This window comes from Urocitellus parryii, chromosome 6, assembly GCF_045843805.1.
Source record: "Urocitellus parryii isolate mUroPar1 chromosome 6, mUroPar1.hap1, whole genome shotgun sequence".
Classification (NCBI taxonomy): domain Eukaryota; kingdom Metazoa; phylum Chordata; class Mammalia; order Rodentia; family Sciuridae; genus Urocitellus; species Urocitellus parryii.
Window position 1 is genome coordinate 44,835,456 of NC_135536.1, and position 16,258 is coordinate 44,851,713.

The 16,258-nt window shown below is 36.6% G+C and overlaps 1 protein-coding gene across 2 annotated transcripts in view; it reads left to right on the forward strand.

Annotated features, from left to right (window-relative positions):
• The window catches only part of Akap6 (A-kinase anchoring protein 6), a 321,551-nt gene that overhangs the window by 178,784 nt on the left and 126,509 nt on the right, over positions 1-16,258 (forward strand). For both annotated transcript variants that reach the window (XM_026413799.2, XM_026413806.2), the window contains exon 8: positions 12,031-12,151. In XM_026413799.2, the coding sequence (XP_026269584.2) occupies positions 12,031-12,151 (121 nt within the window). The remainder of the gene's footprint in view (positions 1-12,030; positions 12,152-16,258) is intronic.

Consider the following 16,258-nt stretch of genomic DNA (forward strand, 5'->3'; position numbering starts at 1 on the left):
GGAGGATGACTTGAGCCCAGGAGTTCAAGGCTATTTGGTGCAACATAGTGAGACCCTGTCTCAAACAAACAAACAAATTTACTGGAGAATGAAATTGGCCAAACTCTATTTTTATATTATGTGCATATATGAATATGTAACCATGAATCTCACTATTATGTGCAATTATAATGCACCAATAAAAAGGAAAGGAAAAAAGCAAACAAAATAAACCCCCAGAAGAAACAACATGAATGAATACATGAGTTTGGCAAACATTCGTAAGTCCCCTTTATATGCTAGGTTCTATATGAAAGTGCAAAGATTAATAAGGCAAAAAGAAATCGATCCAAACTTTGAGAAGCTCAGTTTGGTAGGAGGAGAAAAACCTGTAAACAAAATAGAATAAAGATTTTAAGTGTTGAGTCTGTGTGAGTTAGGGCCCAGGCTCTTTGAGGCAGAGCTCTCAGACTGTGTTGAGGGGGAGCAGGTCAGACCAGACAGCAGGGAGAGAAGGCTCTGGAAATGATCTAGAAGAACTATGTTAGAGGAAGAGCTTTTCAACTTAATCTGAAACAGGCTTATTTATCACCCACAAAGACAGAGAAAGTTCCTGCCTTCATGGCATTTACAGTCTACAAGAGAGTGTAATATTAAGTCAGTATTTACCTGTGCAGTGAGAAAGAAGGGGACGCAGGGGTGCTCCTGGGGCTTAGAACAAATGAGATGGACTCTGTGAGGCACAGCTGCATCCATTGTATTCCCTGCTACATTATTCCCTGAATCTGTGCCTGACACATGCTAGGTGCTCAGAATGTGCATGGGTTCATGAATGTATGCATGAATTAATAACTGAAACTGCTATGGGGCCAAGAAAGAGGAAGCAAAGGTCTGGAATCATTCAATTGCCTGCTGTGTCATAGGATTAGAAAGCAGGGTAGAAAGTTGGAGGAGGTGTGAAAAATAAGGCTTTGGAAGAAGATAAAGTCCAGATCCTGGAGTTAAATTTTGAGCTTATGATTCATAATGATGATCATCTGTGAAGGTTTTAAGCCAGGAAGAAAGGAAGGAGAGGGGAGAGAAGGAGAGAGAGAGAGAGAGAGAGAGAGAGAGAGAGAGAGAGAGAGAGAGAGAGAGAGAGAGAAAGAAAGAGAAAGGCTGGAAAGAGTACAGAGAGAAAGAGGGAGAAAGATAAAGGGAGGAAGGGAGGTGGAAAAAGTGTGCCTTTCCACCCTACTGAAAATTCTAATTTAGTAGGTGGGAGTGGATGATAGTGATTATGTGTAATGTTCACCACTGGTTGAGAACCCGCTCTGGTAGTTTTCAAAGCATGATCTCTATACCAGAAGCATCAGCATCTCCTAGGAATTCATTAGAAATCCTATTTCTGGGTTCCACTCCAGACCTACTGAATTGCAAAATTTGGAAGTAGAGACCAACACTAGGTGATTCTGATGCTGAAATTTGAGAAACAGTGCTTAGGAAATTGAGATTTTTAGTTTGGGGATTAATAGAGATGCTAGGAATTAAAAAGATACATAAGACTTAATCTCCACAGTCCTCATATCCTCAGTGTAGTGTCTCTCCCTCCCTCCCTACCCCCACTTCTCTCTCTCTCTCTCTCTCTCTCTCTCTCTCTCTCTCTCTCCCTCCCTCCCTCCCTCCCCCCCCCACACACAACACAACCTTGTATAATTATGTACAAAATTCAATATATAGAGTGTTATAGGGGTACTGAGATGGGGAGGACATTTAATCCAGCCTGCCTCAAGTGGGTCATGGAGACAAGGGAGGAGGGAACAACGGAGCTAACTTAAAAGATGTCTAGATTTTAGCCATTAGAAGAGGGAGAGGGAGGGTAAGGATTTCAGTCATGAGAGTAAATGTGTAGAGCGTGTGTGTCAAGAATCGCAATAATAATTTGATGTTGTTGACATAGAGGCATGGAGATAATGCCTGACTCTGCATCCTGAGATCAGAAGGGATCCCCAAGGGGGCGAAATTCTATAAGATACCTCAGTCTCATCAGCCACATGCAAGGCTTTCTCTGGCAGTGGAGAAAGACAGGCAATGTCTATAGGAATTTGGGAAGATATAGATGAGGTTTATATCTTATATCTAAAAATATGGGAGTAAGTCACTCCTTAACATGCAAGGTTTTAGCATAAATTTTCATATCCAAACAGTATATATTGCTTATTTCCTAGTGTAATAGTCTGAATGAAAGGAACTTTAAATAGATAAAAGGCTAAAAGTTTGGCAGACTAGATGAGTATATTTTTCTTTAGGAAAAGATGTACCTCTGGATTGGTGTGAAAGCACACACATACCCAAATGTATATAAAACATCCCCAAAGAGAAATGATATTGACAAGTGAAAGTAAATAAATCAGAATTTAAATATTGCTTGATTAAAAACCAACTTTGTTTCTCTAAATTAATTGAGCAATAAGATACATCAAGTAACTTTTACCACCTGAGAAGGGATGTAATCACCTTGGATTTCACTGATGCCCTGTGATCTTTCTGATTTTCATTTGAGCAACAGGCCACAAGCATCTCTGGGTAACTGAATGAACATTCATTCTCATAGTCTCTTTTTCTCTTGCTCACTCTCTCTCTAACATGCATACACTGACCATTCTGAATATCTGCTCCATGGGTATTTTTGGAACATTGTTATACAAAATGTTTTCTTTGGGGTACACACCAGCCATATAAATGACGTTCTATCTCCTACATGTGCCAATGTTAAGATACCTAAGTCACCAGACAACTTAAGTAAACATTTCCATCCTGTATTTCTACTTCCTTCTCCCAACTCTTGCCCTATCTTATTCTAATGAACATCTAGTTGATCAGTGTTCAGTTCAGGCCCTTTTTCCTATACCTCTGCTATTGTTAAATAGCAAGATCACAATGCAACCAGCATATAGTCAAAAGGAGCAACAGGTAGGCAGACTTGGTGGTATGTGCCTGTAGACCTAGGAGACTGAGGCAAGCTCAAAAATCACTTGAGCCCCAGAATTCAAGACCAGACTGGACAACATATTGAGACCCCTGACTCAGAAAAGAAACGAAGGAAGGAAGGAAATAAAACAAAAGTGGAGCAAAAAGTACAGGGCTACTTCCCAAATAACTGATATTTTGATTACTGTGTGATTATTAAAATAGGTCTTTCCAGGCTCAAAGGAACAAACAAAATGTGACCAGTAGAAATAATTTGGGGTTATGATATTATGGTCTATTTTAAATTTTGTTTTTAGTTGTAGATGGACACAACATATTTATCTTATTTATTTATTTATTTTTATGTTTTGTTGAATATCGAACCCAGTACCTCATATATGCCAGCAAGCACTCTATCACTGAGCTATAACTCCAGCCCCGATTTTATACTGTTTTAATGGGAAAAATTTATTAAAATAACTGTAGATCTAGATAGTCTTCCACTTTAGTGATCTAATACCAGGAGCCAACAAAGGGCAAGCCAGAGAGGCAGAAGACTGCTTTCTGGGGAAGTGAGACCTCAAAGTTAATAGTGATGTCAAATAATAATAATGTATAAATATAATATATGTGTGTGTATATATATATAAACTATATAAATGTATATAACAATGATGGGTTTCTGTACAAATTTCTGAGAGTTGATGGGACCCTTTGAAGAGGTAGAGAATGACAATAAGAAGACATCTAGGATAAACTTAATCTGCCAAGATTTAGTGTGCAGATTTTAACTCCATTCTTTAACATTTATTTCCCTATTTGTTCCCCCATCTCCTTCCACAAAGGATTTGAGTCAACTTACAAAAATATTGACAATAAAACAGAATAAATGTTTGACTGAAGTAATTTAGGCAAAAGTAAATTTGTGTGTGTGTGTGGTGCTGGGGATCAAACCCAGGGTGTTGTACATGCTGGGCAAGCACTTCACCACTGAGCTACATACCCAGCCCCAAAGTAAAATATATTCTATGCATGGCCTCAAGAAGGGCCATGATTTGGTGCTAAGCTTTTAACACCCAGAAGAAAATAATAAAATCTCATTCATCATCAAATTCTTAAGAGTATTAAAATTAAAAATAATATACATTAGGTAAAACACAAATTTTATCCCACTGAGACCTGGAGGAATTTCTCTTATTCTTTAAGGAGAGGATGGGTATCTGTGATACTATATCTCTATAAGAGAAACCAAATCCCCAAATCAGTTTTTTGATGTAGGGCTTCAGAAGTGATGCCTAAGCATAATTCAGTAAAAGCAGTTCTGTAAGTAACTAAGCCTTTCAGTCTCAGCATTGGACTCTCTAGGTGGGGTCAGCCCCAGTGGAGGAGACAACATTGTGTTAAGAATGCTTCATATGACTTCTGCTACCAGACTTTTATTAGAGATTGGGCAAACAGTTAGTTTCAGTTTATTTGTTTATTCTGTAACTCAAAGAGTAAACATTCTCTATCACCTATGAAATCTTTGAAAATCAGTTGGACCCAGATAGATGAATCCAATGGGTTTAAATGTACTACTGGACCCATTTCTACTGATGAGATTTTATTTGTTTCTTTAGCCCAGAAAGACCTATTTTACAAAAGGATGAGTTGCCTAACCCACACCAGTGTGCCAGGAGAAGGTCTGGATCTTGTGTCCCTTTAACACACAGATAAAAGATGATGTAAGACAGCTTATCTCTCACTTTTTAAAATTAACTCTTGTCTTCTGAAATTCAGGTCCCTCAATTCTTTGCTCAAGTATTGATTCTAACGTTTTTCAGAATGTTTCTTAGTTCTTTGGATTAGAACTTAGTCCAGTGTATTATCTGAAAATTTGGAAAAGGGTTTGATTTCCTGACAGCCTAACAGAATCCTCAAAATATACCCAGAAATCTATTTTTAATTTTATGAATAATCCTGTTGGTTAGAATTTTATGGGTTATTTTGGTACTTTATGCATTTTATTTCAATTATAGGTGTTTGTGGACAGATGGTCCATGAGAAAGTAGGGCCAGTTATTAGCAAGTTTGTAGGCATGATTTTATTTTTCTTCGACATTTTCACATGTACATGGGTATATATGAAAATTGAGAAAATTACTGCTGGAAAGAACTCCATATTCCTTTTTATTTATTAATGGCAAAGGCAGGCTGCTTTTCTCATGAGGAAGTTGCTCATGAATTTTCATTCAAAATAGTAAATTAGTGTCCACACTTTAATATGTTTAGAGTGGAAAGGGATTCTGCATGCAACTGCGCATATCAGATTCCATGTCTGGAAAGCTAAATTTTATTCTTTAATGATATTATGATTGGGCTAGGTGCCACTGTTATATATCTCTCTTCTTGCTTACATCCCCCATGAAGTAGAGAATGATGGGAAATTCTGATCTATTATTAGCATTTTACTTCAGGAAAACACTTAAACTATATTTTTGCAAGAATTTTTTTTACCACTCTCTTTGGTTTCTTTTTTGAAAACCAGAGGCAAACTTCCCTGCTCAAATAATGTGAACAGTGAATACTTAGTGAATATTTGGGGAAAGAATCAATATGCTAAAGAAGCTAGGAAAATTGGATCATTTAATAGAACTCCCAGTATAGGCAAGGTGGTATTTCAGGAACCAGCCTGATGTTTTTAGATGTGTTAGTGTGAAATGAACCATTAAGCATATAAAAGATGGATATTTAAATTTGTGTGTGTGTATGTGTGTGTACATACTTAGCCTGAGGTAGGAAAATTGTGAGGACTTTTTTAGTGTTATCTTTTCTTCAACCAATAATTGCTCTATTTTTATGATTTCTTAATTTGGTTGTCTGTTTTAATCAAAATTCCTCAGTGGGCCAAGCTGAAACCTCATATATTCACACACACCTCCCATTGATTTCACTTGGGTGAAACTTTATCGTTTAAGCAAAGTTTAAGTTGAAATGTTGAGTTAATGATGCTCACTTTAAATACCAAAGGCTGAATGCATTTATGTATTCAAATACTTAGCTAGTCAAACATAACTCCCACCAGGGTTTAGAAGAAGAGTTATTCTTAAACTATGCCAGCCTCACAAATAATATATTGCCATCCAATCTTAGAAAATGATACTAAATGACCTTTTAACTATTTTGTTTCTTTGATGAGAAGCCCTAGAATCTTTTTTAACCTTGAAGTAGCATGGTAGAATGGTGGGCAATATGCTAGGAAATACTTGGCAATCATCCATAGTAGTTATGCCCAACTTACAAACACTAAAGAAAATATTGCACATCTATTGCTCCATAGTCTTGACTATAACATTAAAACATTGAAAATTCTTTATTTTTCTAACAAAAACTGACTTTGAGTTAGAATATGTTTTTCTCCTCATGATTAAGCTTTTAAATTTTCTAAAATGAGGATATTATACCTCCAATGGAATGTCTAAATCTTGGGCTGCAGATGTAGCTCAGTGGCCAAGGACTTTCCTAGCATGAATGAAGCCTTGGGTTCAATTCCCATTACCATAACAAACAAACAAATAAAACCTTTCTCTTTTACTGTAAACCTAGTTAAGATCAGGTATACAGTAATTTTACGGAAATGTATCAAAAAGAATACAAGTTTGGTGGTGTGTTTGCTTTCATATCCACTTTATGAATACTCTCTATGAGAGTATATTTGAATTTACCACTTTTGTAAAGAATGTAACATATTTGTAGAATACCTAAAAGGTATGCTTTCAGACCTTCGAAAGTCAGAGATCACATGATAGTGTTTAACTTGATGTAATAAACCCAAACACAATTACAAAGTATGTTTTATGAGGACAGTCATTCTAAAAGAGTAATTTATACCCTCACATCCCCTAAGATTCCCAGCTACTTGCCACAATGTCAGTTGCCTCTCTTCCTTCTAAAAAGAGGGACCTAGGGCATTTGTCACTAGAAATTCAAGAGCAGAATCTGGTTCTGAATTCAGCTGATAGAATAGGTGTATTCTTTGATGTGATATCAAGCTGCTAAATAGTTATATAGTACCCTTGATAAATTCATTCATCTGGGTGGAAACAATGGTGCATGCCTATAATCCCAGTGGCTCAGGAGGCTGAGGCAGGAGGATTGTGAGTTCAAAGCCAGCCTCAGCAACTTATCAAGGCCCTATACAACTTAGTGAGACCCTGTCTCTAAATAAAATATTAAGGTTCAGTGGATAAGTGCCCCTAGGTTCAATCTCCTGTACCAAAACAAACAAAAACAAAAACAAAATAAAGTTCACTCATCTATGATCTTTTCTATTTACTTGTATAGTAAGTAGCTAGCACTTTTCTAGAAGGTATTGTATTTTATAAAATCACTTGAAAAACATATTACCTTTGCAGAAATAGGAAAGTTATCTGCTTCCTTACTTGAGCAGTTTTTTAAAATAATGTGCATATAAAATTGTGGCCATTTCAGAAGCTTTCACAAAAATCAACAAAGAAATTTAGTAATTTACTTCTAATTTGCCACAAAGTTAAATACTTGATCTTCAAAAAAATCTCAGGCCTTTTCCAAATTTTCAAATTAACACATAGCCAAGATTATCAGGAGCAAATTATTTTTTAAAGAGTTTTTATCTTCTTATATCAGAACTTTGTAAGCATTTGTTATTTGGAATATTGCTGTTGATTCTACACTGATAAACCAAAATATGGTACCAAAGTATTTACTGTATCTAGCACATTAAATATCAAACCTGAGTATTTTTAGCTAGGATGAAAACAGACTAGACTAGAAAAATGGTGAGTATCTGTATTAGGCTCATTCACTGCTTGCTGGATCAAGTGTAGGCTGTCTGAGAACTCTTGGTGCATTCATCTGAAAGAAATGTCTTTTGTTCTCAGGTCCTCAATAAGGAGAAAAATAGAAAGGAACAGCTCAATATATATGAAGGCATGGTAAAGAGCCTGTGGAAAAAATTTCCATGGTTCAGAGTATTTTATTATCCTGCATATACTTTTCATTTATTTGAAATTTATTCATTAATAATTATCTTATTCATAAATCTCCTTTAACTTTCGTGTAGAATGAAAGGCAACTAATTAATTTGAGTATCCACTACTTATAATTGTTTTAAGTAAGCATATGTGCCATTACCATATACTGAACATAAAATCTCACCTACAGAATGAGTGAAAGTCTATGCATGTTGCTCTGATTGCTTTGGCACTAGATTTGGAGAATGAGATAATGTTGTCTCCATCACTCACTGCTCTTTTAAGTCATCCTTGCCCTACTGAAAGTTTTTGATTTCATCATCTACATTAATTCATCATAATCACCAGGTGCTATGCTGGACACTGCAGGTGCAAAGATAATAAATTTGACTCTTGCCTTTGACTTACTTAGTCACGATCAAAGTTTTCTTCTCTACTGTAAACATACAAAAAGAAAATGAGCTTCTTTATGTTCTCTTGCTGATTGATAATTTTAGTGATACATCTTATACTCATATTCCTGGGAAAGCAAGAAAAAAAAAACTTACTTTAAGATTGGAGTTGAGCCTAAGCACGGTGGTGTATGCCTGCAATCCTAGCATCTTGGATGGCTGAGGCAGGAGGATCTTAAGTTTGAGGCCAGCTTCAGTAATTTAGGGAGGCCCTGAGCAACTTAGCAAGACACTGTCTCAAAACAAATAAGAGTAATAATAAAAGGGGCTGGGAATATAGCTAAGTGGTAAAGCATCCCTGGGTTTAATCCCTACAACAATAATATAAAGTTCAGAGTTCAGGCTCTTAAACACATGATTACTTCTCTAATTAATTATCATTCTCTGTAGAGAATAATCTCTCTAAGGAACAATTTCTTGAGATAATGCTCAATTTTTCAGATTTCCTGTTCCTCTTCATTCTTTTCTCCAAGATGATATCTGAGCAAATAGGTGTTCATATGACTTTGTGATTCTGGGGTACTTTCGGATCCCCTAGTTTAACACTGTGCTTGGATACAGGCTAATGGATTTGTTGAAATGGGTCTTATGCGGGCATATAAGGTAGAGGGCTGTGGCTGGTCCAGTTTTTGTTATCTCTTGCTCAGTTAGGCCCCAGTGGAATCTTTTCCTGACCAAGCTACATCTCAGCCCTCACTGGCCCTCCCAGCTCTCTTGAGGTCTAGCTACAAAGGACTACCTCATTGTCCTTGGATTTTGTGCTTTTGCTGCCATGGCAATGCCTCTGACAATTTTACCAGGTGAACTTTTAGGAATCTTGGGAGTCTTTCCTTGGGGGAATCAGAGAATGGTGGTATTATGCCAGATTCGTGGGACCCCAATAGATCTCCAGGGGCCGAATCCAATGCAATCACACAAGAGTCTTTATTGCAAACTCAAGCCTGGACTCACAACCATTCCTGACACAGCGGTCCTTTGTTCAGTGAGATTTTATAGGTTTTGGGGGGATACTCTGTGCGTCACAACATCACACAGCAAATCATTCCATACCACGGGAAAGTCAAACAACAACTCTTAACATTGATTAACACATTCACTGGCGGGAACAAGTTGGGTAGGGTGATTGGTTAGTACAAGAGGGGGATTCGTTTGAACTGATTGGTTTAGGCCATGAGGGGTGTACCTGCTAAACTACATGGTTTCCCAACATGTTATCAACCACCATAAACTACTTGGGGATCATCTGGCATTCCAGGTATTTTCCCTGTCTCATGATGATTGGAGGTTGCTATGGGTCCTCACCTAGCCTAACTGAGTCAGGGACACCTAGTGCCACAGACCTCTCCTGTTATTTACAGATAAACAATTCAGCAGGGTGGCTATGTGCCCAGGAGTGCTCTGTGGGTTTTTCCAAGGACCAGGGTCACGCCCCCTTCCTTGGACAGGCTTTGCTCTGAGGTAGAGGCTGATTTCTCAAAAATGGAGTCACATTAGTTTCTCAGTGGCAAAGGTAGTCCTAACCAAAATGCTTTCCATGCTCTAACTATAACATCTCTACTCCACTTTATTGTAAGGACATCCTATAGAGTAATCTCACCCTAGAGTTCCTACTAGGAAGTGCAGCTGATGTTTTTGTGCTTTTGGCTTTCCCCTCTAAATCTTCAGCAAAGAGGAGAGGATACACATTAGAGTACCTGTTCCTCCTGCCTTCATTGCCTTCTTATTCTCCAAGTCCACTGAATTAAAAAGAGTGAGCTTTTCCCTTTACTTTTAATATTCCTCCTGATCATACTTTTCTAATTTTGTGGGTGCCATTTCACTTTTCCCGTGTCTTTATGGTTCAAATATGGGAAGGTGAAAAGCAAGAGAAATGGTGACCATAATTCAGGAGGCATTTCTAAATGGTTAAACCTGTTGTGTCAGCAAATGCTTATTAGTCACTCCTTATTAGTCACAGCACTAATAAAAAAAGACTGGTGGTTTATTTGCCATATTATAGTGATTGGTTTTGTTGTTGCTGCTGCTGCGGCTGTTGTTGTAGTATTTTGAAACAGAGAACTAGTTCAGATTTCACTTGGATACTAGAAGTCCTTGCTACTCAAAGTGTGGTTGGTCTCTGGGCCAACAACATTGCCAACACTTGTTAGAAACACAAAATCACAAGCTTTCCCCACCCCCAACTACAGAATCAGTACCTTCATTTCAGTAAGATTCTCAGTTGTACATATTTAAATCTGAAAAACATTGCTCTAGGCTACCATAGCCTTAATAAAGGTTATGACAACATTATCTATACCTAGCATTGGCATTTAATAAACACTTATGGATCAATTCGATATGTTAGCCACCCTTTCCTTGGGTGCTTATGTTCCTGGCTAAGGATCTTTATTTGATGGTTAAGTAATTAAAATACAATAGACAGTTCCAGATCCAGTTTCCCTATCACCAGGCACATCTTAATTTCTTGACAGATCTATTAAGGCTAAACTATAAGTTATTAGAAGTGGAGAGTCATTTTTTATAAAGTAGTCTAATATATAGAGAGAAAGGAACAATGTAATTATTCAATATTCAACTGATAAATCCAAATTCCTACCTGAGGCTCCTGCTGCATTAGTACCAATAGCGTTTTGCTCAGTTACTGTTTGATAAAACTGTAGTACTTCTTTTAGGAGGATGATTTGGGGTGGGGGTAGAAAAAGTTATAGTTTTTCATCCTGAATTTTCATTTTCTGATCACAGTGTTTTAGAAGAATCTGAGCTTTACTTATTCACTAGGCTTTCAATAGAGAATCACATTAATCCTGTTAAGCTCCTTATTCTAATGATTTATTTTGTTGAAAACCATAGTGATCCTCCTTTGAATTTTAATGATTACTGGCTATTCAAAGATTCATTGTTTTGACTTCCTGTCCTTACCTTTGTTTCCTACATGTCTGTGGGGAACACCTGTCTAATACTGGATCTGCCACTGGTTCTCACTGGCTTACCAGAGTCACTCAAGCCTATCTCTGAGTGTTAAGTTGAAATGCTGGCTACTCATCCATGACAATAAGTATAGGATATATATTTGCAGAGATAGGCAGATAGACAGCAGAAGGACAGATAAGTGATTGAGTCATTTTCCAGTGAAATAAACATTTGGGATCTGATAATATCTTATTATCACTGTAGAAATATAAGTCAATATTCTTAATCATAAATTTATTGAGATGCATTATCTATGGAAAATCTAGTAGATGGGAAAGTGTTTCAAATTTTGAAGGTGCTGTTCTTACCCAAATTTCTGGACCATGAAACTGTCAACAAATCACTGATCCTCTGTTTCTCAGTCTGTTAAATGGCAATATTCTTTTTCAAGGACACGGTCATGGTCATTTTGTTCATGTGCTACAAACCTTCAGAAAGATGGAAATAACCATGACATGTCTCAGGTATGAGCATTGGAATTACATGTTTCGTTTTAGAATCTAGAGGTGTCAGTGGTACAGCCTTGAGTTCCTATTTTGTCCACTGTGTAACCACACAGAATTTTTCCCTTCTCTTTTTTATAGGTATCACCTAGGAACATCATGATTTTTCAAGAATATATTATTCTAATATGAGATTTTAACAACTACACTGTATTTATGCATAATACATTTTGTGCCTTATCTTCAGGCTCCTGGACTTTGATTCAGAATATCAGGAGCTCTGGGATTGGCTGATTGACATGGAGTCCCTCGTGATGGACAGCCACGACCTGATGATGTCAGAGGAGCAGCAGCAGCATCTTTACAAGGTTAGAGCTACCCTTCCTGCCTTTACCTTGCTGTGGAAGATCTGATTAGCCTGACAAGTCTCTCTCTCTCACAGGATATCTTTGCGTTCATTGTATGTATCATGGTGTCTATTAGAATTCCCTTCCCTGTCCCCAAACTCATTTCCATCCCTTGTGTGCTGACAGGCTGCACCGACATCATAATTGCAAGAAAGTTCCCTTTATCACATTCTATTTGGTGTAATTCTATGGAAGGACAAAGATTTATCTTCAAGATGAATAGCAATAAATGAAACTGCATTAATAAATAGACTAAAACAAAACAAAGGATAAATGGACTGGTAACATTTAACAAAATATATTTTGATTGGAGCACTCAGGTGAATTATTTCCACCTCTCAGATCTTTCCTGAGAAAAAAGAAATTTGCCTTCAGTTTGGCTTGTTATTGACATAGTATGGAGCTCATCCAATTTAATGTTCATTAGTGATACATAGAGAAGACATGGTCATATTAAGTCAATACATTTTCATGTGATTTAAGAAAACTGGTTTAGAACCCACATATTGATTGCAGGCAATCCATCTGATAACTATCTATATTGTTTCTGTGTCTGCTAATTCACCCTTAGCCTAATATGTTTTACCAGTTCAATTTAAATAGTCTTAGAAGTTCATACAAAACAACCACAGTGATTTTGACTGAAAAAATGGTTGCAAGATTCACAGTGCCTGAAAAAGCTGTCAGAGAGAGAAGAGGGACTTTCCACTGAAATATCAGACTGCAGTAAATCTTCCTCATTTAGGCAATTTTTATTGGAGTAATTCTGACAGTTGTCATCCTTGAATTGCTTTGAGCATATGGCATATTTCAAAGAGCAGATTGTGAATCATAAAAAATAAATTAATAACTAACCACAGAATCAGCAACAGTATAATGACAAGAAACAACTACCCTCTAGCTTTTCAAATTTTCTTATAGAATAAGAAGTACATTCAAGGTCAAATAAAAGTTGTCTTCTTTCTTCTCCAGTTTTAGTATTCTAAGTTACCTTTCTTTAATAATATATTTTAATGTGTGCCTCCTCTAAATAGAGATATTTATACTTTTCAAGAGTCTGGTTGACTTTAATTAGTGTCCCTTGGGAATCACCTTAGTTAAGAGAAGATATAAGCTCCCCAAGGACTCAGCACATGGGGACATTTAACTCTCTCAAGAATTCTGTCCAACATTGATTAAGTTTGTTGACTGTTAGCTGTGTCCTGTATGGATAACTGTCCACATTAATATCAAAGCTATCCAATGCATCTTCTGGCATAACATATTGTTAGAGTAAAGCTAGGTAATTTCACATTTCATGTCAGGATCAGGAATTACATATAAAATGCTTATAAATATATATTAATTTAGTGATAGAAAAATATTTTATTCCTAAGCCATTGTCTCAGAAATTATTGCACTCATGATGCCAAATAACATTTCTTTTCTTCTTGATGCATTTTGTATTTTGCACATATGCTACTATTTTTTCAGAAACAGTGCTATTCTTTGTCAAAATCACATTCATATAATTTACATCACAATTAATAGGAAATCATTGAACAAAAAGTGCAGTCTTCTTTTTCTTGTGGTTTCCTTGTAAGTGCTTTGCCTGAGAATTCCTATTCTACCACATTGAAGGCCATTATTCCACCCACTCAGTGCTTCTGGGGTATAGTATTTTTCCAGAGAGTTTCTATACTATGTTTTTTTTTCATTTGTGACTCAGGTCCTGTCACCATCGTTCTGCTTTGAGGTGCTCATCATAGACCAGCACTAACTTTTCTTTGAGTTATAAGCAAAATCAAAGATTGAGTTAGAAACCAAGGGCAGATACTACAAGTCTGTACTATCTTTCTCTATGAGAGCCCAGAAAATATTCCAGAGGTTTGGAAACCTCCAAAGCAATCCTGAGGATATTGACTAAGGACTCATATAGTACGTAGGACGCCTCCTGAATTAGAAAAACTGATTGAAGAGAATTAATTTCAGTTCTTCCCAAAGAATCCCCAGGGATTCCCAGGTTAGGTCAACATTTTCAATATCCCATTCCTCTGTTTAAATCTGCTTTTCCAGGAATCAGCTAAACTGATGACTTGGGGGAGAGGAATTTGTAGCCTATTGATCAAAGAGACCCCTGAAGGAGTAAAGCTTCTCAATTGGTCCCCAGGCCTTCCTAGGTTTTAAATACCATTTGAGACTGCCTTAACTATCTTTAATCATCATATTTGTTGGCCTCCAAATATATAAATGTTTGATCAACATTTATTATTAAGAGCATCATTGAGGAGCTGGGTTTGTGGCTAAGGGATAGAGCACTTGCCTAACACATCTGAGGCACTGGGTTCTGTATTCAGCACCAAATAAATAGATAGATAGATAGATAGATAGATAGATAGATAGATAGATAGATAAAATAAAGTTATTATGTCCATTACAACTATTTTTTTCAAAAAAGAAGTTATTTTAAAAGAAAGAGCATCATTGATTTTTTTTAAGTTTTTTTTTTTCAGTTGTAGGTGGACATAATGTCTTCATTTTTATTTATTTATTTATTCTTATGTGGTGCTGAGGTTCGAACTTAGTGCCTCACCCACACTAGGCGAGCACTCTACCACTGAGCCACAACCCTAGCCCCAACATCATTGATGTTTAAGGCAACTTTTTATCAGTTTGTGGTACCATCCCTTGTACTACAGAACATTTTCTAGTCATGTTTCCCAGTCATTGTCACAACTCAACAGGACCCAAACTCATTTCACAGCATTTCCCAGTTCATCCTAACCTATTTATATCATCTTCACTTCATAAAATACTTTTTAATACCAACACAAATGCCTTGCACTTGTATTCTATACATATGAACTCTATATAGTTGATACTGAGCTAATAGTTGTTGAATTAAAAAAAATTAAGGGATTAGAGATGTAGCTAAATGGCAGAGCACTTGTCTGACATGAGTTAAGGCCCTGTGTTCAATCCCCAGCATGAAAAGGAAAAAAATAATTTACAATTAGAAATGAAGCTGCTGATACCTGATATAAGTGAAAGAATGATGATGAAACTTTTAAGGGGGATCTTCAGCTGAGCAAACGATGGAAAAATCTTCAGGAAACTATGAGCTAGGACTGAATCATCATTCCTGCTCTTACTGCATTGGAACCTTTGTGCTCTTCCTGGGTTACTGTATTTCATCATCCAACTCCTTTTCTGGCACTGATCCTTATGTCTTGACCCATGTCTATGTATGTGTACAGTCCCAAGTTGATCCCCCAAGGTATACATTTAGAAACGTCATGTTAAAAAAAAATCTAATGATGTTCTACTGGTCACAGAAAGTAAAACTTATTCGCTATTTTTGGCATTGTGTATTATTTTCTTGACTATCTATTTTTATATTCTTGTCTCTGCTAGAAAATCAAATGGCCTTAACTCCTAGATATGGAACTACAGATAAATATCCCAGACTATCCATTCAGCAGACCTCCTAAGTAAAGCACTTGTGCCTGCCCAAAGCCTGCAAAATACACAGAAACTCATAGAGAAAAATAATATTTAGAAATCTTAATACTACATTGAGCTGTTTAGAGCATATTCTCTTTAAACCATTTCTTGTTATTTTCAGATCTTTAAATGTTTAAGACCTTTTTCCTAATTAATTTTAAACTACAGGGTTTTGAGAGCAAACTAATTCTTATTAAAAATTAATCATTCTTTTAAATATATTTTCTTCCTAATTTGGAGACGTTGAACTATACTACCAACATCTTCCCTACCCCCTCTCTGTCTTACTCTATATCTGAATAGTAAGCTTCTGTACCAATTTTCTAATAAACTTTGGCAGTATCGTCATCCTAGAAAATATAAACATCGTCCTTTCTCATTTCTTCCTTCCTCAGTCTGTGGATCACATCCAAGGAGAATTTGCTCCCACTCTCTCACTTTCTTTCTCGTCATTCTTTCTACCTTCCTAAGTAGGACAATTTAATTTGTCAAAAGTAACCACTGTGATTTTGAAAGTTCAGCTCCTATTTGGACTAGAGTTACGAAGCCAGAATTCATAATCACAGGGAGCTGTCACTCTGCTAG